Source organism: Schistocerca cancellata, chromosome 4 (genome assembly GCF_023864275.1).
Source record: "Schistocerca cancellata isolate TAMUIC-IGC-003103 chromosome 4, iqSchCanc2.1, whole genome shotgun sequence".
In the NCBI taxonomy this organism is placed as follows: domain Eukaryota; kingdom Metazoa; phylum Arthropoda; class Insecta; order Orthoptera; family Acrididae; genus Schistocerca; species Schistocerca cancellata.
In genome coordinates this window covers 906355214-906381220 of record NC_064629.1, presented here as the reverse complement: position 1 = coordinate 906381220, position 26007 = coordinate 906355214, and the positions used below count along the sequence as shown (strand labels likewise).

The 26007-nt window shown below is 37.3% G+C and overlaps 1 protein-coding gene across 7 annotated transcripts in view; it reads left to right on the top strand.

Annotated features, from left to right (window-relative positions):
• The window catches only part of LOC126185071 (monocarboxylate transporter 12-B-like), a 1121214-nt gene that overhangs the window by 1084476 nt on the left and 10731 nt on the right, over positions 1 to 26007 (top strand). For 2 of the 7 annotated variants that reach the window (XM_049927846.1, XM_049927839.1), the window contains 3 exons: positions 1484 to 1700; positions 18069 to 18308; positions 22826 to 22951. The exons of 2 other annotated variants lie outside the window; for them this stretch is intronic. In XM_049927846.1, the coding sequence (XP_049783803.1) occupies positions 1484 to 1700; positions 18069 to 18308; positions 22826 to 22951 (583 nt within the window). The remainder of the gene's footprint in view (positions 1 to 1483; positions 1701 to 18068; positions 18309 to 22825; positions 22952 to 26007) is intronic. 3 more of the 7 variants (XM_049927849.1, XM_049927857.1, XM_049927853.1) reach the window with 2 other exon arrangements.

Below are 26007 nucleotides of genomic sequence, written 5' to 3'. Positions count from 1 at the left end.
ACTACATATTTTGGTAACCAAGGCCTAAAATTCAGTACTACAAAATCAAGGTTACTGACATTCAAAGCAGATAACTCATACCACAAATATATAGGAAATATTTGTGAAATTTTGTATACTGACAATGGAGACTGTAAATTCTTTTGTTTGAACTTGAATGTGATACCACCATGTTAACTTTGAACAGAGTGCTGATGCTACAAAAGGGCTATTAGGCTGATACACTATCTGCGATAGAGGTAGACTTGCCATTGTGTTATTAAACAAAATAAATATTTAACTGTATACTCTTTGTATGTATATAAATGAATTAGGTTGACACAATACAAGAAATAAGCACAGTTCTTACACATAAAGAACAAAAAGTATAGACACAATAGAAAACAGAACACATTTCAGAAAGGCAGTTCAAAAGGCAGAATTTCAGGAGAGAAAGAAAAACAACTGGATAAAAGTGGACTCAAGAAGAAAGGGAACAACACTCTAGAAGGATGAAGGAAATTAGTAAACTATGGAAATGTAATACAATGAATAGTTGCCACAGTTGATTCATCGTACCCTCCAAATGGGTTATTCGAAAGAAGAAGAAAGAACAAAATTAAAACTAACAGATAACAGTTCATATATCAGTGGCTCAATGTGTTACAACAAATTGCTAGAATCCATAAGAGGACATACTGGGGTGACATTTAAAACAAAATTAAGATTTCTTCTAAATTAATGTCTGTATTCACTGAAGGAATTGTAAGATGTATATGTTATGTATTAATCTTGTGACATTTGCAGAAGTCATAATTTATGACTACACACTGAAATAAATGTGAATAAAGAAAGCTAAGAGAATGTAGGAAGCCAACACTGAAACAGCAGACTGAACAGGGAAATTATGAATTATTTAGTTCTGTTAGTTCATGTATTTGTTTGGCAGTGACACATTTATGATTACAATATAATTATTACTCAAAATAGAAAATCTGGAACTTCATAAAAATGTTTCTCATCAAATATCAGAAGGAATGACCATACACAGTATTGAACAATAATCAAAAGTAAATCAAATCAATGTTCTGCAAATTCCTTCTTCTTTGGTAAACAAAAAAGCTAGGATCCCTCAGACTGCCTTGGAAGGACTATTCTACATTTTTCAGTTACTTTGTTAAAACTGTAACAAAACTACAGTATGGTATTGTTCAGATTTTTATACTTATTTAAGCATTAATTACTGTATTTCACAATTAAAAGATAGTTAAGAGAGTCTGTTCACTGTAGATTCAGTTTATACTTCTGATTTACTTCTGTGATTAGATTCTGGTTATTATATTGCAGCCAGTGTATTATCTGAACTGTTAACAATATTTACAAAAATTTCTTTTTAGTTATAACCTCTCTTTCAACAGAAACTATAATTAGGAATACAGTTTAACCTTTGACTGTTTTAAAGCAATGGCTACAGTGTTCTCATACTTGCTTTATTTTATTTCAGGCCCATTCTATAGATTATCATGTATCTGTAAGCCATTTACCCACAAAGCAAGATATTGAAGAAGAGAGAGAATGTCAACTTTGCCCAGAGGCTGTGCAGAGAGCATTGGGTTCTATGCTGGATCTTTCATTGCTTCAGAGCCCATCATTTATGTTGCTTTCAGTGTCTGGTTTCCTTACAATGATGGGTTTTTATGTGCCCTTCATATACATTACAGGTAAAACTTTTCTCTAAATAAACTTGCATTCAAATTTTTAAATTTTTAATTAACCAGGACTGATGTACTGTATTTACTCGAATCTAAGACGCACTCGAATCTAAGCCGCACCTGAAAAATGAGACTCGAAATAAAGGGGAAAAAAATCCCGAATCTAAGCCGCACCTGAAATATGAGACTCAAAATTCAAGGGGAGAGAAAAGTTTTAGGCCGCACCTCCAAATCGAAACAAAGTTGGTCCATTGTAATATGAGACACAATTTAGGTCGAATGAAAGACGATACAGCTACAGTAGTTTGGTTCGAGTTGTAAGCTTAGCAGTTAAGCTTTACCAGGTAGCCATTGCTATGCGTCAGGCCCTCCGTCTGTATTTACATGGGTACTCTTCCTTTTTCACGTGCTTCGTCTGGTTTGAATCGACTGCTTATTTTGCTTTGATCTGATAAGTGCCATTTTCTTTGTTATAGGTGTTTACGTCACTCTTAGCTGGAAATGCATTACTGTACTTGCGTCGCCGCTCACGGCATGGCTTGCTTTTGTGCGTGCTACTGCCGCTTACAATTAAAAAAAAAGAGAGGAATCATCTCATTAGCGAAACAATGGCAAGAGACTGCTATTTGTTGTTACTTACACTGCTGCTTTCTTTGATAATTATCAACAAGAACCAAATAATAGACTGCGTATGATAGAACATGTTCTGAACAAGAGTTAGGCGAAAATTTTTCTCAATTTGAAAATCTTTGTGGCCGCTTCTTTAGTACATCAAATTCTGCACAGAAATTAGCCATCTTAGATTTAAAAATCTAGTCAGTTGCCGTGCTTCATTCCTGACTGTATCACTATTATGCATAAGAATAATACGATTATAAACATGACACGATAAGTATATTCTTCTGCGTTTGCTGTTGTCTCACTCTAGTTTCGTAGTTTATTAGGCAGACAGGATTTAAATGAGATAGCAGCAAACACTAAAGAATACATGGCAAAATGTTTACATTCGTATTACTCTTATGGTGAAGAGAATACTGCATGTGATTCACATTTCATCAGGTTCCTATTAGCAACCATCACTTCTCACAGGTAGGAAAAAATTCAGAACGTAGAGTTGGCCATATTGACAAACGTCCCTAACAGTCTTGCCAGTTGGATTTTCGTAGTACATTGAAATTCTGCTACATTGGAAAATGAACAACACGGAATTTGTATTTACTTCGTTGGATAATGTATGAAAATGCAGTGGTAGAAACTCGGGGCAGAGAAAAAAAAGCTCGTCTTCCACCTTTTTTTTTAAATTTATTTACTGACGCAGAGGTTTTGGTGCCAGTATTTATCTCTGTGCCTACAAAGCATGCCTGTGTAGCGCTACATATATTCGATGGCAGAAGTTAGTTGTGGCGGCACCTACCAACATTTTTCAGAACTTCCGCTTGCTTTGCACTCGATTCTAAGCCGCAGGCAGTTTTTTGGATTACAAAAACCGAAAAAAAAGTGCGGCTTACATTCGAGTAAATACGGTATAAATAATCATGTGTGGGTAGGTCGTTTTCATTAATTTTCAAATGGAGCTTACATAGATTGATTTTCATTCTGTAATGTAATTCTGAAATTGTCTCTAGGTATGGTAAATAAGAAACAGTTACCTCCACTTATATATCATCATTACATTCCATTAACTGCTGTTATTATTTGGCTCTACTCTTTTTCCCATTCACTTTCCTTTTGCATATCATTTTCCTAATTTTTAGTCACAGTGTTATACATAATTATATATTAAAAAGGAAAACCAAGCATTTTTTCAAGAACCCGGTCTCAAGCCTGTATTTCTACACTATCAAGTTGTAGATGTAGATGTAGGTTAGGCTACCCTAGCTTGCCTTCTGTCTCCAACTCAAATTCTCAACGTAGTGCAATATTCACTCACATACAATGAACATTTTTATGTCAAGGACTTACCATCACATGAGATATATAATGGCATTCAATGAATGGATAAAATCAGCCAAGGGCCTCTGTCATATGTATTATACAGGGTGATTTTTTCCACTGTGTACAAACTCTAGGGATTAATTGATGAGAGGATATGGAACAAAGAAAGTCTAATGAACTTATGTCCAGAAATGCATGGTTTCCATGCTGGAGACCATTTATTCAATCATACTTTGTTACGGAGACTGCTGTCTAACATGCGCTATACTATGCAACCACATTTACAGTATGCATGGTTTCCTCCTAGAGGGTCGCACTGTTCCTCATATGTCATGCCCCAACACCCTCTCCTGCCATAGTAATTGATAATATAGTGTCCAATTCACTTCTATTGCTGACTCACTTTGTAGTGGATGTCATACAGAGTTGTACACAATGGTTCTGTATTTGAATTGATAGCTTGCTGACATGGAGTTTACATGTGGAAAGGCAAATGGTAACAGACGGCAGGCAGCAAGGTTGTATCAGGAGACTTGTCCCCACCAACAACAGCCACAGCATTCAGTGTTTGCAACGGTGTTTTGCCATTTGTCTGAGGCATGGTCATTTCAGGAAGCAGGAAATTGTGAAGGACATACCCAAAATGTTTGGACATCAGACTTGGAGGAAAATGTGATTAACACTATGGAAGGCAACTGCCATGTCAGTACCAGGCAGATGGCCCACCAGTACAGTGTAAGCCAGATGACTGTGTGGAACATTCCCCATGACTACTGTTGTTACTATTTTCACTTACAGTGTGTGCAGGGCTTACTAGGGACAGACTTTGCACATCAGAAGCAGTTTTGCAATTTGTTTCTTCACCAGGCAACCACGATTCTGGGATTTGTGTCATCCAACCTACCCACATGAGACCACCAACTTTTATAACAGTCATAGCATGTAGAACCCCCATGGTATGGTGACAGCAAATCATCAACATCAGTGCAGCCAGAATGTGTGGGCTGGGATAATTGCTGACCATATTTTGCGACCAGTCTTCCTTCCACGTCACCTAACAAGAACTATCAACATTTCATGCAGGTGACTTTGCCTCCCCTGCTGGAAGAAGTGCCATTGATGATTCATAGGATTATGTGGCTGCTACATGATAGTGCTCCAGTCCACTTTCCTGTTAACATCCGGACACATGTCAGTCATGTATTCTCTGGTTGATGGATCAGATGAGGGGTTCCAGTTGCATGGTCTGCTAATTTACCGGATCTCAACCTGTGCCATTTCTGGTTATGGGGCTATTGTGTATGCAGAGCCTATTCCAGAAGTGGAGACATTGTAGAAGGATATTTATGCTGCCTTTGATGCTGTTCAGATGCTGCATGGCTGTGTGAATGTGCAAGACAGAACATGCTATGACATGCACATGCATGCATTGAGGCACATGGAAACCATTTTCAACATGTACTGTAACTGTGGCTTCATGGTACAGTGTGTATTAGACTGCAGTCACTGTGAATGGAAACAATGCATTTGCAGACCTAAGTTCATTAGACCTTCTTTGTTCCGTATTCTCTCATCAATCAATCCCTAGAGTTTGTATGTAGTGGAAAAAATTACCCTGTATATGTTAATGTACCTATAGTTGTTAATAAGCATTCTTTTAACTGTCATTGTGGGATTTATTTGAAGTTTATCGTGTAATATTGGCTATTTCATAAAATTTTGCTTTTATGTTACAGTAAACTTTTCAGAATTATATACTGGATGTCCCTCCTTAGCGTTTTCAGATACATCTTCTCTTGTGCTTTAGTAGATATTTATTTGATTTATGCAGTGGATGAACTGAATCTGCCTGAACAAGCACTACTCATCATGTGTTTCATACAACACCCAGGATTGATGAAAAATTTCTGTTCTTTCTCATAAACATAATTTTTAAATAGGGCCTTTATGTGGCCAGTCAACAGAGGAGAGTCTAGTGCTATATTTGATTTAACAGTACATGTTACCAGGAATGGAAAAACACTGTAGAGGCTGAGGTGGATGACCTCAACTATGGGTAGTGGAGCTGGGTTGCTAGAGGTCAGGAAGGCTTGTAGTTCACCACCCTAGGTGCAGTTACAATAGTGTGGTGGGCAGATACCAGGTTGTTGTCTGATATCCCATCATAAAAGCAGCAATATTAAATATTCTTTTTATTCCCTGCCAAAATACAACAGTCGTGGAAGTACTACACTGCAGCCATTGCCCTCATGCAGGCTGTACTTGGTCACTGAAGTGTTTTTAGCTCAGCAATGGCCTTTTGTTACGATCTTGTGTGATGTCCCCCTGGGCAGTGGAGGGCAGCTTGGCGATGTAGTGTGATCAATGGTCCAGTGGTTGAGCTAGCTTAGGATCCGTAGGAGAGTGGAGGCACATGCAGCTAGGCTGCCCTGGTGACTGGTGCAAATTTGCAACTCTGTGCAGGCACACTTGGCTACGCAAAATCAAACTGTGGAACGCAGTGTGGACAGTAGTTACATGTGCCTTCACAGGCAATGGCAGACAGCGACAGCATCTGGCCACACTGATCAGATATCAGTGACAGTGTTTACCTGCACAGGCATCAATGTTTGGGCAGCTGGAAGAGCTGGCCACAAGGCAGATCACCAGAGCAGGCAGCCAGAAGTTAACCAGCAGGTTTACCACCTATTGGAAGGCTCCAAATCAATAACATTCAGGTTTAGCGAGGACAGCAAGCCTGTTGTAGACAGAGTCTGCCGGCAACAGGTTGTTGAACTATTTCAGCTTGTAGACTGGTGAAGACTCATGAAGTTTGCTAAAAATGGCTGTATAGAGGCATGCCTGGCCTGCTGTTGTTTCTCAAATGATAGTGCTCCTTTCCTCAAGCCACAACAGGACTGAGGCACAAGGCATGACCATTAGGCAACCATTACATTGTTGCTCCTGGTTTCCCAATGGGTCAATAACTTCACAGTTATGACTATGTAGTAATTTAGCCTTTCAAGAATGCCTTTCATAGTGTCAGCATAATCCACATATAGCGTCTTGTGCAAAAACACCTAAATGGTTCCTGTACTGTGGCTTGTTATACCACCTTGGTATGATGTCTCATGCAAAATCAGTCACTAGATTTTTTCTGCTGTAAAAGATGGAATAACAGGGCAAAACCACAAAGAATAGGTAGTACTACAAGAATAACTGATGCTTCACTAGCAACTGAGTAGCTCTTCTGCATGTTGGTAGATATGAAAAATGTTTAGGAATCTTCCCATGTCTGTTGTTATTTGTTGATCAAAGGAAGGAAACTTAGTAACATCAGTTCATCCAGCAAAATAGTGGCAAGTTTAGGTAATGATGATGGAGGTGGATAGCAATTGTACACCCTTCTCTCCAAAGTAGACCACAAAAGCTCAATAATATTGAGATCTGGTGACCAGTGGCCAGAGGAGTTGCAACAATTCATCTTCCTGCTCACAAAATGGTTCTGGACAATATGAGGTGTATGACCATGATTTCTGTTCTCTTGGAACACAGAATCACCATTAGGGAACAAACAATGTACCATAGGATGGATCTCATCAGCTAAAATGGTCATACAATCCTCGACAGTAATGTGACCTCGCAAAGTAACCATGGGCTCCATGGAATACCTCGATATAGCTGTCCAAATCACTACCAGACCCCCACTGTGTTCCACTCTTGAGATGTAATCTCAGACAGAAATCGGAAACAGTGGAAAAAAAGAGTCATCAAATTACGTTGTTCCACCGGGGACACATAGTCCAGATTTTATGGCTTCAGCACTATGTTTTCCTGATATGGGCATTTGCATCACTGATGAGTGGTTTCAGAATTCTGGCTCACCCTATAATTCCTTTCTTATGGAATTCACTTTATGTTATTTTGGTGATGACAGGGTTCACAAGTGACATTCAGTTCTGCAGTGAATTTTGTAGCAGTGAATTTTGTAGCAATTGCCCCCTTATTTTTTGACACAATCCTCTTCAACAACTGCCCATCATCAACACTCAACACACACTTTCATACATGTTTTTCTTCTTTCCCTGTATGTGGACGTTGCACAGATGCCATTCATAGTAAAATACAGAAGCACAACCTACGCGCCTGTCTAGCATATGAATTTATGTTCAAGGATGTATTTATTGTAGTGATTCCATATTTTTGTTCAACTCCTGTACCGTGGCCAGTGTCATGTTCACTCTGTTTGATTCATATTGAATAACCTCACTATCAGTGAGACTTTAAACCATACTCTTCCATTTTTTCCTTTCCTAAAATTAATTTTCTTATTGCTCAGAAATAATTTTATAATTCTGTAGATATTGCATGACTTATTCATGGTTATTCATATCTGTCATAAATGCCACCATAGCTAATTTGAATGTTGCTTATGAATAACCTGTAGGTTAATATTAAATCTTTGAAAAGTATAAACTCTTGGATGTAAATATTATATCTTTTCACTCTTTTGGACATTGATGACAAGTTAATATTATAACTTGATGTAAGTTGTAAGTGAGACTGTACCTTTTGATGGCAGAGCTCTTTCAATTGAGTCAAATGAGTATACTTTATTGACTGACCAACTTCTCCTCTTTCTTTCCATCCTCAGCTCCACAGTAAATAAATTAAATCCATTTATGTACCTGCATGAAGGTATGGAAAAACTAGTTTCTCTGAAATATTCCAAATTTCAGAGGTGCCGATTGTAGCAAGACTGAAGGAGAATGCTAATATAATTTAGAATGGGAGCTATGAATTGTTCAATGACGTTGGCTGAGAGACAAATGGAAAAAAATTGCCCTGTAAAAGAAATTTTCTGCATTTGAATCTACCTGCTGTTAATATTTTCTTGCTGTCAGTTAATATTTCATGTAGTAATAGTGTGCTTTATTGTTGCTGTGTGTGTCTGTGTGTGTGTGTGTGGTAATGAAATGACCCTTCCATTTTATCTCCATTGTAAATTTTCCTAAAATGCTTATGGATAATATTTATTAGTACTATTATCAGATACAATGGTTTCTAATGTTCACAATTATACTTTTAATAGTGCCATATGGCTGAGTTTTAAGCAGTAGCATGCATTAGGTTAGAATATGGATAATTAATTAGGTGAAGGCTGAGTGTCACTCACTATGTATATGGAGCAGTGGATGGTAGGAAAGCATTGAAAACAATAAAGAAATGAATAAATGAATTAAAAAATAAATAAATAGACAGAAACACTGTGTCTTTACATTGATGGTTTGGGTATAATGTCTGGAAATAAGTTATCCTTTGTATGTTAAGTTATTGAGTTAGTTAAATTTTGGCAGTGAAATTATGGATTCATTCTGAAAATTTATGTGAACAGTTTTAAGTAAAATTCTAATAATAAATTATTCTGCCCATGAACCATAGACTTTGCCAAGATTGGGTGGCTTGTGAGCCTCAGCATTTCAGACAAATGTATGGTATGTACAATCACAATGGAGGAGTATCTGTTGAGAGGCCAAACTAATTTGTGGTTTCTCAAGAAGGTAGCAGGCTTGTCAGTTGTTGCAGGAGCAACAGTCTATATGACTGACTAAACTGCCCTTGTTAACACTAGCCAATATGGCTTTGCTGTGCTGGTACTGCAAACAGCTGAAAGTAACAGGAAACTACAGTCATTATTTCTCCAAAGGATATGCACTCTACTGTATGGCTTAATGATGATGGCATCCCTTTCAGATCCAGAAGTAAAATAGCACCCCATTTAGATCTCTGCGCATACAATACTCAGGAGGATGTCACCGCCAGAAAAAACTGAAGTAACATTCTAAAGGATAGGGCATGGACTTTAGAACCCTTAAATAGATAGGTAGGTTAGAGAGTTTAAAAAGGAAAATGGATAAGTTGAAGTTAGATGTAGTGGGGATTACAGAAGTGTAATGGCAGGAAGAAAAGGATTTCTGGTCAGGTAAGTACAGGTTTATATATAAGAAACTGAATAGGGGTAACACAGAAGTAGGTCCAATCATGAATTAGAAAATAAGAGTGCAGGTGAGATACTATGAACAGCATAGTTATCACATTAGAATAGCCAGGGTAGACACAAAGCCAACACTGACCACAGTAGTACAAGGTAACAGGCCAACTAGCTCAGCAGATAACGCAACATGGAATGACAACATTAGTGTGGTAATAGTAAACTGCAGGAGCGTCTATAGAAAGGTCCCAGAACTGCTCTCATTAATAAATGGTCACAATGCCCACATAGTACTAGGGACGGAAAGTTGGCTTAAACCAGATGTCAACAGTAATGAAATTCTAAACTCAAATTGGAATGGATACCACAGAGAAAGGCTGGACAGTGAAGGGGGAGGCATGTTTATAACGATAAAAAGTGCAATAGTATCAAAGGAAATTGATGGAGATCCGATATGTGAAATAATTTGGGTGAAGATCACAGTTAAAGCAGACTCAGACATGGTAATTGGATGTCTCTATAGGCCCCTGACTCAGCAGCTGTTGTAGCAGAACACCTGAAGGAGAATTTGGAAAATATTTTGAGTAGATTTCCCGACGATGTTATAGTTCTGAGTGGAGATTTTAATTTACCAGATATAGACTGGGAGACTCAGACGTTTATAATGGGTGGCAGGGACAAAGAATCCAGTGAAATATTTATAAGTGCATTACCTGAAAACTACCTTGAGCAGTTAAACAGAGAACTGACTGGTGGTGATAACATATTAGACCTTCTGGTGACAAACAGACTCAAAATATTTGAAACAGTTAACGCAGAGTAGAGAATCAGCGATCATAAAGCATTTACAGCATCAATGATTTAAGCCATAAATAGAAATATTAAAAAAGTGAAGAAGATTTTTCTGTTTAGCAAAAGTGACAAAAAGCAGATTTCAGAGTACTTGACAGTTCAACACAAACTTTTTATCTCAAGTACAGATAGTGTTGAGTATCGGTGGACAAAGTTCAAAACCATCATACAATATGCATTACATGAGTATGTGCCAAGCAAGATGATAAGAGCTGGAAAAGAGCCACCATGGTACAACAAACAAGTTAGAAAACTGCTACAGAAGCAAAGGGAACTTCACAGCAAACATAAACATAGCCAAAGCCTTGCAGACAAACAAAAATTACACAAAGTGAAATGTAGTGTGAGGAGGGCTATGCTAGAGGTGTTCAATGAATTCGAAAGTAAAGTTCTATGTACTGACTTGGCAGAAGATCCTAAGAAATTTTGGTCTTATGTCAAAGTGGTAGGTGGATCAAAACAAAATGTCCAGATGCTCTGTGACCAAAATGGTACTGAAACAGAGGATGACAGACTAAAGGCCAAAATACTAAATGTCTTTTTCCAAAGCTGTATCAGAGAGGAAGACTGCACTATAGTTCCTTTTCTAGGTTGTCGCACAGATGACAAAATGGTAGATATCCAAACAGATGACAGAGGGATAGAAAAACAATTAAAATCACTCAAAAGAGTAAAGGCTAATGGACCTGATGGGATAACAATTTCATTTTCCACAGAGTACATGAAGGAACTTGGCCCCCTTCTTGCAGTGGTGTACCGTAGGTCTCTAGAAGAGTGTAGCATTCCAAAAGATTGGAAAAGGGCACAGGTCATTCCCGTTTTTAAGAAGGGACATCAAACAGATGTGCGGAACTATAGACCTATATCTCTAATGTCGATCAGTTGTAGAATTTTGGAACACATATTATGTTTGAGTATAATGACTTTTCTGGAGACTAGAAATCTACTCTGTAGGAATCAGCATGGGTTTCGAAAAAGACGATCGTGTGAAACCCAGCTCACACTATTCGTCCAGGAGACCTAGAGGGCAATATGCACGGGTTCCCAGGTAGATGCCATGTTTATTGACTTCTGCAAGGTGTTTTATACAGCTCCCCACAGTCGTTTAATGAACAAAGTAAGAGCATATGGACTATCAGACCAATTGTGTGATTGAATTGAAGAGTTCCCAGATAACAGAATGCAGCATATCATTCTCAATGGAGAGAAGTCGTCCGAAGTAAGAGTGATTTCACGTGTGCCACAGGGGAGTGTTGTAGGACCTTTGCTATTCACAATATATATAAATGACCTTGTGGATAACATCGGAAGTTCACTGAGGCTTTTTGCTGATGATACTGTAGTATATCGAGAGGTTGTAACAATGGCAAATTGCACTGAAATGCAGGAGGATCTGCAACGAATTGACACATGGTGCAGGGAATGGCAATTGAATCTCAATGTAGACAAGTGTAATGTGCTGCGAATACCTAGAAAGAAAGATCCATTATCATTTAGCTACAAATAGCAGGTCAGCAACTGAAGCAATTAATTCCATAAATTATCTGGGAGTAGGCATTAGGAGTGATTTAAAATGAAATGAGCATATAAAATTAATCGTTGGTAAAGCAGATGCCAGACAGAGATTCATTGGAAGAATCCTAAGGAAATTCAGTCCGAAAACAAAGGAAGTAGGTTACAGTAAACTTGTTCGCCCACTGCTTCAATACTGCTCACAAGTGTGGGATCTGTACCAGATAGGGTTGATAGAAGAGATAGAGAAGATCCAATGGAGAGCAGCGCACTTCGTTAAAAGGTCATTCAGTAATTGCGAAAGCATTACGGAAATGATAGATAAACTCCAGTGGAAGACTCTGCAAGAGAGATTCTCAGTATCTCAGTACAGGCTTTTGTTGAAGTTTCGAGAACATATCTTCACTGAGCAGTCAAGCAGCATATTGCTCCCTCCTACACATATCTCACGAAGAGACCATGAGGATAAAATCAGAGAGATTAGAGCCCTCACAGGGGCATACCGACAATCTTTCTTTCCACAAAAAATACGAGACTGGAATAGAAGGGAGAACTGATAGAAGTACTCAAGGTACCCTCTGCCACACACTGTCAGGTGGCTTGCAGAGTATGGATGTAGATGTAGATAAGGTACAGATTGAAAAAAAATATGTGATGAGATAAAACAAATTATTCAAATAGTTAAGGGCGATGAAAACTGTGATGGTGGATTGGAACTCAACAACAGATAAAGGAAGAGAAGGAAAAATAGCAGGAGAACATGAACTGGGTGAAATAATGAAAGATAAAACCACCTGGTAGAATTTTGCATTATTTGCATAATTTGTTCATCACTAACACATGGTTTAAGAATAATGTAAGATGGCTGTATATGTGGAATGAAATGGTCATATAGTGTTATTAGCTGAGGTAGTTTGGCTGTATAGTGCAAGTCTTTCAATTTTACACTACTTTGGCAACTTGCACATAAATGAAGATGAGATGAAATGATGAGGACAACACAGACACCCAGTCCTGAGTGAAGAATGTCCTAGACTCACCTAGGAATCAAACCTAGGATCCCAGGGTCTAGAGATAGCAGTGTTAACCACTAGACGGTGAACTGTGGGCTGTATGTTGAAGAGATCTGGAGATACTGGAAGGTTTCACACTGATTATGTAATGCTAAGACAAAGATTTCAAAACCAAATTTTAAACTGTAAGACACTGCCATAAGTTATCAGTTGTGAACTGAAGAATAAAACTGAAGAAATTGCAAAAACATTACAAATTAAGGAGATGAGACATGAATAAATTGAAGGAACAAGAGGGGGTTGAGAGATTCAGAGAGAGCATTAGGCAAAGTTTGACTAAAACGGGGGAAAGAAATACAATGAAAGATGAATGGGTAGCTTTGAGAAATCAAATAGTGATGGCAGCAGATGATCAAATCTGTACAAAGATAAGGCCTAGAAAAAATCCTTGGGTAACACAGGAGATACTGGATTTAACTGAAAAAAGGATAAAATATAAAAATGCATCAAATGAAGCAAGTGAAGGGGAATGGAAACATGTAAGAAATGAGACAGAGTGGAAGTGCAGTGTGACAAAGCAGGATCAACTAGATAAAAAATTGCAAGAATGTACAAGCATACATTCTTAAATCTGTAAGTCGAAACAAGACCCCTGGAGTAGACATTTCTTTAGAATATTGAGAACCTTGAGAAGGCCAACCATGGCTGCTGTTGTCCACTGTTGCTGTCAACTCTTGGTATAAGCACTGAAATCATTCCACATTGTGTGCAACATTTATGAGACAGGCAAAATACCCCCAGACATCAAGAAGAATGTAACAATTCGAGACCCAAAGGAAGGCAGGGGCTCAACAGCTTGAATGACGCCAAACCATCTGAAGTTGACATTTCATCAGAAAGGAACCCAAGGAATTTCACAGAATGAGAAAGAAGTGGCAAGATGAAATATTAGCACTTCTGCAAGAGGACTCAGTGGAATGTGTGGTGTCGTATACTGTCTACTATTAATAAAATTTTCTGGGCTATTATGTTGTGGTTGAATGGATTTCACCTTAAAACCCAACATTTCATCCCCATCTGTGGAGGACATTTTCAAGGGGGATCGTAGCATCTTTGAAAGTCTGATTCACACCTTGGCTCACTAATGACTGTATCAAAATACTGCTTCCATGTACTTTCACGCAGTGGCATGGCATCACGTGTTTTGAATACCCAAGTGCAACTGCCAGTTGTCAACTGCCGTTGTCCACTGTTGCTGTCAACTCTTGGTATAAGCACTAAAATCTACATGTCATTCAATTTCACACCCTTCTCATTCCTACTGTTTTACTATCTCTATGGCCTCTCTGTATAGTCTTTCATGGTATCTGTTTGTGGCTGCCAGTACTTGAGTCCCATCAAAATGAATGCGGTGGTCTCCTGGCTGCAAAGCATGTTTTGCAAAAACTGTTCTGTCAGTATCCCCTCTTCTGAAATTGTCCTTGTGCTCTTATAGTAATTTTTATGTTCTTTTTGCAGTGCCCACATACACCTCCCCACAACTGCATGAAATCCTCTAAATTCCTGCTTTTGCAGTGGTTGGTGAGCACCCTTGGCCAATTTTAGGTGTGCTTATATCTTCTGGGTGGGTCTGTGGAGTACCGCAATGTTCCACTTTTTCAAGATTTTTCCTACATGGTCAGTAACATACTTAATGAAAAGCAGGAAAACTTTTGATTTCACCAGTGCTTAAGTATTGATATAATTTCTGCACAGTCGTCGTAATGCCCTTTTTATCTCAGCAAATGGATAACCATTCTTGAGCAATGTATTGTGAGATGTTTTAATTCTGCGTCAAGCAGCTCTAGTTTGCAGATTTTCCTTGCTCTGTCTGCCTGTGTTTTTATGATGTCTTGCTTTTGTTATGGGTGATGGTTCGAATTCCAGTATAGGTGATGGTCTGTGTGCATTGATTTATGGTCAAGTGTGTGGCTAAAGCTACCATTTTCTTTTTAGAAAACTAGCACATAAGCATGATGAGCAAGCATTAAAGGAAACAAAAGAAAAATTTGGAGTAGGAATTAAAATCCATGGAGAAGAAATTAAAACTTTGAGGTTCAGCGATGACATTGTAGTTCTCTCAGAGACAGCAAAGAACCCGGAAGAGCAGCTTAACGGAATGGACAGTGTCTTGAAAGGAGGATATAAGATGAACATCAATAAAAGCAAAATGAGAATAATGGAATGTAGTCTAATTAAATCGGGTGATGCTGCAGGAATTAGATTAAGAAATGAGACGCTTAAAGTAGTAAAAGCGTTTTGCTACTTTGGGAGCTAAATAACTGATGATGGTCAAAGTAGAGAGGATATAAAATGTAGACTGCCAATGGAAAGGAAAGTGTTTCTGAAGAAGAGAAATTTGTTAACATCGAGTATAGATTTAAGTGTCAGGAAGTCGTTTCTGAAAATATTTGTATGGAGTGTAGCCATGTATGGAAGTGAAACGTGGACGATAAATAGTTCAGACAAGAAGAGAATAGAAGCTTTCAAAATGTGGTGCTACAGAAAAATGCTGAAGATTAGATGGGTAGATCACATAACTAATGATTAGTTATTGAACAGAATTGGAGAGGAGAAATTTGTGGCACAACTTGACTAGAAGAAGGGATCGGTTGGTAGGGTACACTCTGAGGTATCAAGGGATCACCAATTTAGTATTGGAGGGCAGCGTGGAGGGTAAAAATCATAGAGGGAGACCAAGAGATGAATACACTTGACAGATTCAGAAGGCTGTAGGTTGCAGTAGGTACTGGGAGATGAAGAAGCTTGCACAGGATAGAGTAGCATGGAGAGCTGCATCAAACCAGTCTGTGGACTGAAGACCACAACAACAAACAAACAAAATTTCATCTCCCACCTGCCTCCTCCTCCATGGCAAATGAATCTTTGGATTGATCCCACTGAGGTGTTTGTGAAAACTACCCAGGTCCTCCCTGCCATTCTGCCACCAAGCATACAACAACCAGTTTCCAATGCCTGCTTCCTGGTCTTTTTCCACAAAGAAATTTGCTATAACTGGGAATAAGGGGCTCCCAATAGCAACACCATCCTATGAACAGACAGATTTGAATAGGAAATGCATATGAAAGGAACCCAGGAGAGTAGAGGTGCCAAGAGAGTTGTATCAAGATCAAATAATGTCAGTGCCTTGATGCAGTTGTATACAATTATACCAACTGTTAATCTCAATGGAAAATTAGCAGAAAAGTTATCTATTTTACTACAAGAAGTTGGAGTTGCTCTGCTCCTATGATTCTTTCTTGAGTGCGTGATCTTGCAAGGGCAGCAGGGAATGCTTAAGTCACAATAAGCTCAAGTGGGAAAATGGTGTAAGAGAACTACAACTGTTGTATGAGTGGTGCTTTTAGCCAATGACTCGCCAAAATAACTTGCTTTTGATTGCTTCCTGGTCTGTATATAAAAAATCATACTCATTTAGGGCAACCTGTCCCTCCTGAAATGTTTGTGATATTGCAGTTCATACCACCTGGAACCACTGGATAAATTTAGCCTTTGGATGTTTGCTTTTAATGTGCTTATAAAACATATTATAGCACTATCTGCAGTTATGCCTTAAGTGATAACCAATTACATGATAAGCTCCATGACATACTGTTTCACATTCAGTTGCATGCCATCACGTACCATCAGTTCTCATCAACCCGTTACACCAATATAATTCTATATGAATTCTTTACTAGTGGATACCTAGCTGAACATTCTGCACAGTTTGTAACTCCCAAGGAGTTCACCTTTGATCTTGATGGTGTGAACCTTTGTGATGACTATGGTGTGCCATTTTTCATTTGGTGTTCATGGTGCGCGAATGTTGACAATGTCTATTTTGTGAAGTGTAATAAATACATTCTATAGAAGGTTCATCTTTGCACCTATGGGACACTCATTTTCTGTCACCTTCATTGTGCACCTGATGAGTCATTAGCACCTAATATTTTTCATGTCATAATTATTGACACAATATTTTCAAATGAGCCTTACTACCGATTGAACTTGCAACCTCAAACTCAAGGGGTTACTTGTTAAAAGATTGGTTGAAGAAAGGCAAACCTGTGTTTATAACATAGGAAAGATGTTGGCTGGACTACACACTATGAAATTTTGAAGTTAGCAGAAATAAAATATAGGGAGGAAAAGGTTATTTGCAACATGTATAGAATCCAGACTGCAGTTACACTTATGAAAGTTCAAAGACATGAGAGGGAAACTGGTTGAGAACTGAGAGAAATGATGATGTAGTCTATCCTTCTAGTTTTCAATTTGAACATTGGGTGTGCAGTAAAGGAAATCAAGGATAAATTTGAAAATAGAATTAATGTTCAGGAAGAAGACATAAAAATTTCGAGCTTTGCTGATGGCATAAATCTGTCAGAGACAGCAAAAGTCATGGATGAGCAGTTGAAGAGAATGGATAATGCCTTGAAAAGAAATTATGAGATGAACACAAACAAAACTAAAACAAAGGTAATGGAGTGTAGTCAAATTACATCAGGTGACACTAAAAGTAGCAGTTGAATGTTGCTATTTGAACAGCAAAATAAAAATAACTGATGATAGTCAAAGTTTGGGAGGGGCGGGGGGTTACAAAATGACACTGGTAAAAGCAAGAAAAGCATTTCTGAAAATGAGAAAGTTGTTAAAATTAGAATTTTTCTGAAGGTATTTATCTGGAATGTGCAGAAGTGATAAATTGACAGTGAGCAATTCACACTAAAAGGAATAGGAACTTTCAAAATGCTGTGCTATAGAACGATACAGAAAATTAAATGGGTAGATCAACTACCTCATGAAGAGATGTTGAATCAGATTGGGGGGAATAAGACATTTATGACACAATTTGACTAAAAGCAGAGATTTGGTTAATAAGAGACATCAATTACTAGCCTCATACAATTATTTATCTTCCATTTAGCATCTGCCAGCATTACATACCTCATGAATAAGCTATTCTGTTCTGACTGCACACTTTTGTGACACAATAATATACTTAATATATATACTTGTGAAAGTAATATAAAATCATTAAATTTATGGCAGACAGGGCGACAATAAATGGTATGGACCAGTCTCTTGCAATGTGGTTGGTTTCAACAATTGGCATTGCAAACACAATTGGAAGGATAGGTTGTGGAGTCCTTGGCAGCTTTCCTGGCTCAAAACCGCTGTTTATAAACAATGTAGCACTATCAATTGGAGGAATTGCTACACTGCTAAGTGGAATATCAACAGCTGATGGATATCTTTTCTTCTATTCTGCTGTATTTGGTTTAGCAACAGGTCAGTATGAAATATCTTCTGAACATGGACAAATTATTGGTGTCCATGGGAAAAAGTAGTTACAAATTTGCTTATTAAGGTAAAATATGATTTTTTTTTGTATTTTTTCTTTCTGAATTCATTGACTTATGAAGTCTACAACTTCTCTTCAAGGAAATTTTAAAATTGATAACTTTTTACTTACCATTTTCTAACCTATACGTTTAAGCTCAATGTTTATTCATCTTAGAGGATCAGTAGCAGAACTTGCTGTCAAGACTGAAATCTTGAGTTGTAATAAACTTGAAAAATGTATCTTTCAGTTTTTGAACATTTTCAATGAAAATAAACAAGAAACAGATGTGACAATTTGCTTTCCCTCTTTTGATATTGTAAAGTGAATTGCCAACAAAGAGATATGAAGGAAACTTAGCAGTTTGTCACACATGTGCCAGAATGCAAAGGGAGAACTGTCCAAGTCAAAATTTAAATGTGATATAGGCAGTTCTTCTGTCATGAAAGTGTTCTGTGATTGCAGCCCTCTTTCAAGATTTGTTCCCTTACGTTTGCACCTGTAAGAATGCAACACAAGTCAAATTAAGACACTAAAATATGTGGAAATTTGTCTTGTTACATTCGGCACAAGAAATTTATAGATTGAGTCCCAGATGACATGTATTTCGGAAATATATTCAGTAATAAATATGAGGGCTGCTCTGTAAGTAATTAAGCACTTTTTTCTTGTCCAATTTCAGTTGAAAAAATGCAAATTTTGTTGTGTGACATTGTGGAATATTCCCACTTCAGCTGTTATAGTTTCATGGGGTTCAGAAAGGTGGTGGTGCTATACATACCCTTCAATATTGATTGATTGGCGACTCCTGTTGCACAACGCCCATACAATAAAATTAGAAGGAAGGTCGGCATTGGCCATAATTTTGATGATTTATTAACAGCAAAATCGATTTTCGATCACATAATGATCATCTTCAGTTCTGGAAGTTAAACATTTCATATGGTGATCAGTGAATTAGAAAAGAACACAAATACACTTGAGTATAAACCAACTGTTGGTAAGGACATACCTTTAGTGTACAAATTAAAGCTCATAGGCACTGGTGTCTAGTTATTAGCAGTAGAAGAAGCTATGAAATGATCACAATGACTGAAGCCACTGTTTACATTCACCTATACAGCGGACCTCATTGTGACAGGGGCTTGGAACACCCTCTATGTGATGTGTCACATGAAGACTTAACATTACTTTATTTGGCAAGAGATTACCACAAAATACCAAATGTGCACTTGCAAATCATTAATTGAATATTTAAAATTTAAAATTGTATATTAAAAACACATTGCAAAAAGGAAGGGGGAAATGCACATCTTGCCAACATACACTGGTGTGTTATTTTCAAAACAACTTAAAAAAGAAACATGCAAGAATAAAAATCAACAGGTAAATTATAAGGTGTCAGATTACAGGACTAGTAAAAAAGAAAAATATACAAACAACATGACATCAAATACAACAGAATCTGTTATAACACAGTAACCGCTATCTGGCATGGGAAGTCAGAGGTGCAAAGTTCTTAAATTATGTAAAATATTATGTTGAAACCAAGAAGTCAAATACATAAATAGTGGTGGTTGTACAATATCTGCCACAATTTAACAGGTCAAAATGTCATGAAACACAATATTCTTTATAATTTTTTTTACGGTGCAGACTAACAACTTTTTATTGTATTTAACGACTTGAGGATTCACACATCTGATTATTCCCATTTGGACATGTTAACACATTATAGCTGTTTCTGAGGCTTAATTACAAAAAATCATCATAATTATGAAAAGCAGAATGACATAAAAGCACATTGTGGCTGCAGAGACTGTTTAGTACACTCATCAGTAAGAACTACTGTTATGGATTGCAAAGAATTAGTGATACATTGGCTAGAGACACAAGTGTGTAAAATACGCTAGCCTAGTAGAAACCTCCATTACCACACCTGTTATTTATAGAAAATATTTTATTATATGATACAAAACAGAACTTGGGTATAAGGAAACAGTGTTCTCTTTAGAGTATAAAAACTTTGTCCCAAAAAATACATCGCACACTGGTTATACACTTTTGCACAAGCACTGAGTCAGAACCCATCATACATACATTTACAGTTGATACAACAGACACGAAACTGTCAAGCAAACGGTTTTGAATACTCATATGAAGGAGATAATTTTATTACATGTCTTAATAGCAGCAGTGGAACCCCTTATAACAATAAAGCTGATTTTGAAAATACCCATATATCCAAAGTAGGCTATAAAAATTAATCTAAAATGCAAGGTGTGGATAAGTAGTAATATACATCATACATTCAGAAAAGTCATAACTTAGGAAAGTTAACAGTACAAATTATTCCCAAAATATACATCGTACTGTAGACAAATTAGAACCAGATTATACACTTTTTTCCACAATTACTTACTAAAGCAATTAAAATGTAGTGAGAAACCAGCAACATGAAATACTCACTTGAAAGTGATGAGGATTTAAATTTCTTATCTATTGGCAAAAAATGTAAATTTTCATAACCAAACACTTAATCTGTAGTGTGCATTGATTTCGTTAAAGGCCTATTATGACTGTGAGTTATGTAGCCTGACCACCAGTTGACAAATGTTATTACAAAACTGATGCAAAAGTACAAGCCAATTACCAATCTCTATAAAGAACCTCAAAAAATGTTGTACATTAAAATATGTTGGCTAGTGAAAAGTGTGGGTAACTCCAGTTCAGCCAGCTGATTCACACGTATTACCTAGTAGATGAGAACAGTATTAACATAATAAACATATTGTGATGCAGTTATGAGATACGTTTGCATATTTTTCTTTTCTACTACTCCTGTAATCTGACACCTTATAATTTACATGTTGATTTTTATTCTTGAATGTTTCTTTTTTTTAAAGTTTTTTTTTTTTTTTTTTTAATAACATGCCAGTGTATGTTGTCAAGATGTGCATCTCCCCTTCCTTTTTGCTATGCATTTTTAATGTACAATTTGAAATTTGAAATATTCAATTAATGATTTGCAAGTGCACACATGGTGTTTTGTGGTAATCTCTTGCCAAATAAATTAATAAGCCTTCACGTGACACATCACACAGAGGGTGTTCCAAGCCCCTGTCACACTGAGGTCTGCTGAATGGGTGAATGTAAACAGCAGCTTCAGTTATTGTGATCATTTCATAGCTTCTGTGACTGCTAATAACTAGACACCAGTGGCTACGAGCTTAAATTTGTACACTAAAGGTATGTCCTTGCCAACAGTTGGTTTATACTCAGGTGTATTTGTGGTCTTTTGTTTCTTATTCACTGATTGCTATGTGAAATGTTTAACTTCCAGCACTGGAGATGATCATTATGTGAGTGAAAATTGATTTTGCTGTTAATAAATTATCAAAATTACAGCCAATGCTGAGCTTCCTTCTAATTTTTTTCAATATTGCATCTGCAACAGAAGTGTGTTCCCTGTAGAGAGCTGTTATTGGGGTTTCTTTTGGTGGGAAACCAGAGCATGACAGATATTCATAGACATTTGCAGAATACCTGCAAATACCATGCAATAAACAAAAGCATGGTGAGATGTTTAGTAAGGCATCTATCACCATTGCAACATGGTTGCACAGACTTGTCCGATCTCCAGGGTGCTGGCCGGCTGCACACAGCTGTGCCTCCTGCAATGTTGGAGCATGTGGACAGTCTCACTCAAGATTATCAATGGATGCAAACGAACCTCTCCTTCTCCACGACAATGCAAAGCCTCGTATAAGTCTGCACATCTGAGAGGAACTCACAAAACTTCACTGGAGTGTTCTCCCTCATCCGCGCTACAGCCTGGATCTTGCACATTCAGATGTCCTTCTGTTTGGTCCAATGAAGGGTACACTTTGTGGGAAGCAGTACGTGGATGCTGAAGAGGTTATTGATGCAGCAAGTTGTATGCTCTGATGTCAACCAGTAAGATGGTACCATGTGGGTGTACAGGCCATTCCAGTAATGTGGTGTAGGGCCATCTCACTGAATGGAGATTATGTTGAAAAATAATGTGATTTACCCAAAAGGGTGGGGAATAATATGGTGTACTGGAATGCTGAACAAAAGAAACTACTATTTTAAAAAAGTGTTGTGTTTCTTATTGAATGTCCCTCATACATGATTAATTAAAATTAAGTAATTTACAAGAAGTTTCAATCAACTGTTCACTACTCAACAAATTTAATGAAATTACCTACAAATTAAATTCAGCTATGAAACACTTTCATGAAATTTGAACAATATAAATACATTTTATATACTAGTAAATAATATCTCATAAAAGAACATGCAAAAATACATAAATTAAGCAATTTATGAATTTTTTTACGAAATTTATTTTAAGTGTTTTTATTTTAAGTGTTATTAAGCTTCTACTGTGTTGCAATAAGCTATTAGCAGGGTATTAACTAGTTTAAATATTTTATTTCAGCATGTTTTGCCTCACTCCGTTCCCTAATTATAGTGGATCTACTAGGACTTGAACGCTTGACAAATGCTTTTGGATTAACATTGATGTTCCAAGGGGTTGCTGCTGCCATTGGATCGCCTCTTGCTGGTATGTTGATTTTCTTTTGATATTTGCATCATGTTATGCACTGCTTTTGTTGTATTTGGAGGTGCTGAAGAAGTCCACCAACAAAATAATGAATGTAAAATTACAGATAGTTTGATGATGGAGAGTATGGCCTGGAATAAAAAACTGTTTTCTGATGCCAAAATTGAAATGCGTTAATATTAACTATGTCTGTGTCTGTGTGCTCCAAAAAATAAATGCAAACATGACTGTCATATGCACAGATGTTTTACGTCAGTAAAAGATAATAATAATAATAATAATAATAATAATTTCTGAAAAACTTTAAAACAGGAAAAGCCAAAGAAAGATTGGAAAAATATAGAAGCACACATGATCAGGGTAATGAATGATAAAGGCCACCTATAAGAAAGTAACAGAAACGTTTGGAGCAAAGAGGAAATGAACAGCAAAAAGCTCAAATGGGAAGACATTACTAAGCTATGAAAGGAAAGGTGAAAGGGGTATATACAATGGCTATACAAAGGAAATGAAATTAAAGGTAATGTTATGAAAAGAGAAGAGCAAGTAGATGAAGATGCAATGGGAGATATGATGCTGCAGCATATCCCCTATGTTAGTCAAGCTACATATTGAATAATCAGTAATGGATACCAAGGAGAAAATAGGAAAATGAATTAAAAATCAGGCGGAAGGAATAAACTTTGATTTTATGATGTCATTGTAATTCTGCCAGGAATGGCAAAGGATCTGGAAGATAAGATGAACAGAATAGATAGTGTCTTTAAAAGAAGTTATAAGATGAATATGAATAAAAGAGAACCAAGGACAATGGAATGTATTCAAATTAAATCAGATGACACTAAGAGAATTATATTAACAAATGAGGCAATAGAAGTAGTTGGCGAATTTTGATCCTTGGGCAGCAAAGTAACTGAAGATACTAAAGTAAAGTAGAGACGACATAAATTGTAGACTAGTAGTACCATGAAAAGGATTTCTGATAAAGAAAAATCTGTTATATTGAATATAAATTTAAATGTTAGGAAGTCTCTTCTGAAAGTGTTTGTCTAGTCTTTTTTACTACTTATTTTATTTTATTTATTTATTAAATGGAAGTTTAGCTTTGTACAGTGGTGGAATGTGAATGATAACATTGAAGACAATAAGGAACAGAAGATTTTGAAATGTAATGCTACAAAAAATGCTGAACATTAGATAGGTAGATTAACAAACTAGTGTGTTTACTTTTTGCATCATGCAGTTGCAACTGTAGCGGTTATAAAGCTAAGTACTGACAAAGTTATTTGTGAACTGTTATACAGTTATTAAATTTAATAGTTTTCTGTGGTGTTTCATGCTCTTTGTGGCACTATAACAATTTAATAAACTTTTGGAAACATTTGCTCGCTGTGTGTTGAAGTCATTTAGTAAATTTCATGCTTTAGTTTTCAGCTGATGCTTCTTACTGTTTCTAGTGAAATATTTCAGTAAAATTTTCATTGAGTGTTTTCACTTTGTTGAGTGTTAAAGCGACCACTTGAATTTTTGGTTTTAGCTAGTAATTTTGTGAAGTTTTGTTGGTATTGGTGTTAGTTGTGGTTTAGTAGTATTAATACAAGTAGTTGCTTTCTTAGTAGAGAGAGAATTTTGAGACAGCTATTGTTAGTTCTATAAATAGTTCTACAAGTGTAACTGAACTTAAGTAACATAGACATATAGTCATTTTCAGTAACTGTAAAGTTTTACCATGGGTGAGAAGTGTGGTCTCTATCATAGGTTTGTGAGTAGTGGGTTACGATGTGGAATTTGTTCAAAGTATTTTCATCAGGAGGGAATGCAGTGGGCAAGCCAGTGGGCATTCTAGCAAGATCCTCTCCTGGGAATGCAGAATCTGTAGTAGAAATAAGTTGACAGAGGACCAGGAACGTAAGATCTGTGCCCTTCAGGTGCAGTTACAACACACAAAGGAGGAACTAGATAGGTTGAGGAGGGTGAAGTGTGCTGGAAATGGGAACTTTCAGATAGTGAGAAGGCAGCTAGGAGGAGGAGATATTCAGGAAGTTATACTTCGTGTATATGCAACAGATTTGACCAACTGTCAGAGCTGAGTGGAGAGGAGCCTCTTGTAGCTGCAGGTGAAGGGAACATACGACAGTCCTCATCAGGTAGGAGGCTTAGATCAGTTGAAAAGTCTTACAGAAAGGTAAAGATGTGTGGGCCAGTAGTTGCAGGAACTGTTGGGGAGTGCGTACCAGGTCACCAGTATTGTGAAGCCTAGTGCAGGGTTGGCTCAGGTGACTGACAGCATAGGAGAGTTATGCAGGAATTTTACGAAGGAGGATCAGGTAGTGATAGTGGGTGGAGCAGGGAACAGTCTTGATAGGGATGGGGAATATGATGTAGGCGGTGACCTGGTAAAGATTGCTACTCAAATTGGTGGCACTAATGTGCATTTCATACAACTATTTCTGCGTCACGATTGGTCTCATCTTAATGTGGCTGTTAAGCACATTAACAAGGGGCTGGAGAGGGATCTGATGGCAGAGGGTATGAGTCACATTTCAGTGTTGCCAGTTGAGTCTATCAGTAGATTGGGTTTCACTAGGCATGGCCTGCACCTCAATAGGTATGGGAAGGGGAGGCTGGCAAACCTTATAGGGTGACAGTGTAGAGGGTGGTGGTGGTGGGATCACTCATGGAAAATTCCTGTAGTAGTTGGTATTAGAGCTGCACATTTTGATAGACCTGATAATCATATCTACTTAAAGGAAGTCACTCTAAGGGCTCACCTTCAGAGGACATCATGTTTCCAAGAAGAGAAGGAATTAGCATATTTCAACAGAATATAAGAAGTATTAGAGATAAAGTTAGTGAACTGCTTATAGAAGTTGACTCTGTAATTATAGGTATATTGGAGCACCACTTAAATAATTTGACAGTTCAGAGGCTTCCTTTACCAGGATACAGATTAGCTGGCTGTTTTTCAAAGAGTTCCTTGTGGGGTGGGGGAGTGGTCATGTACGTAAAAAACAGTATTCCATTTGAGTCCATAGACATATCACAGCACTGCACTG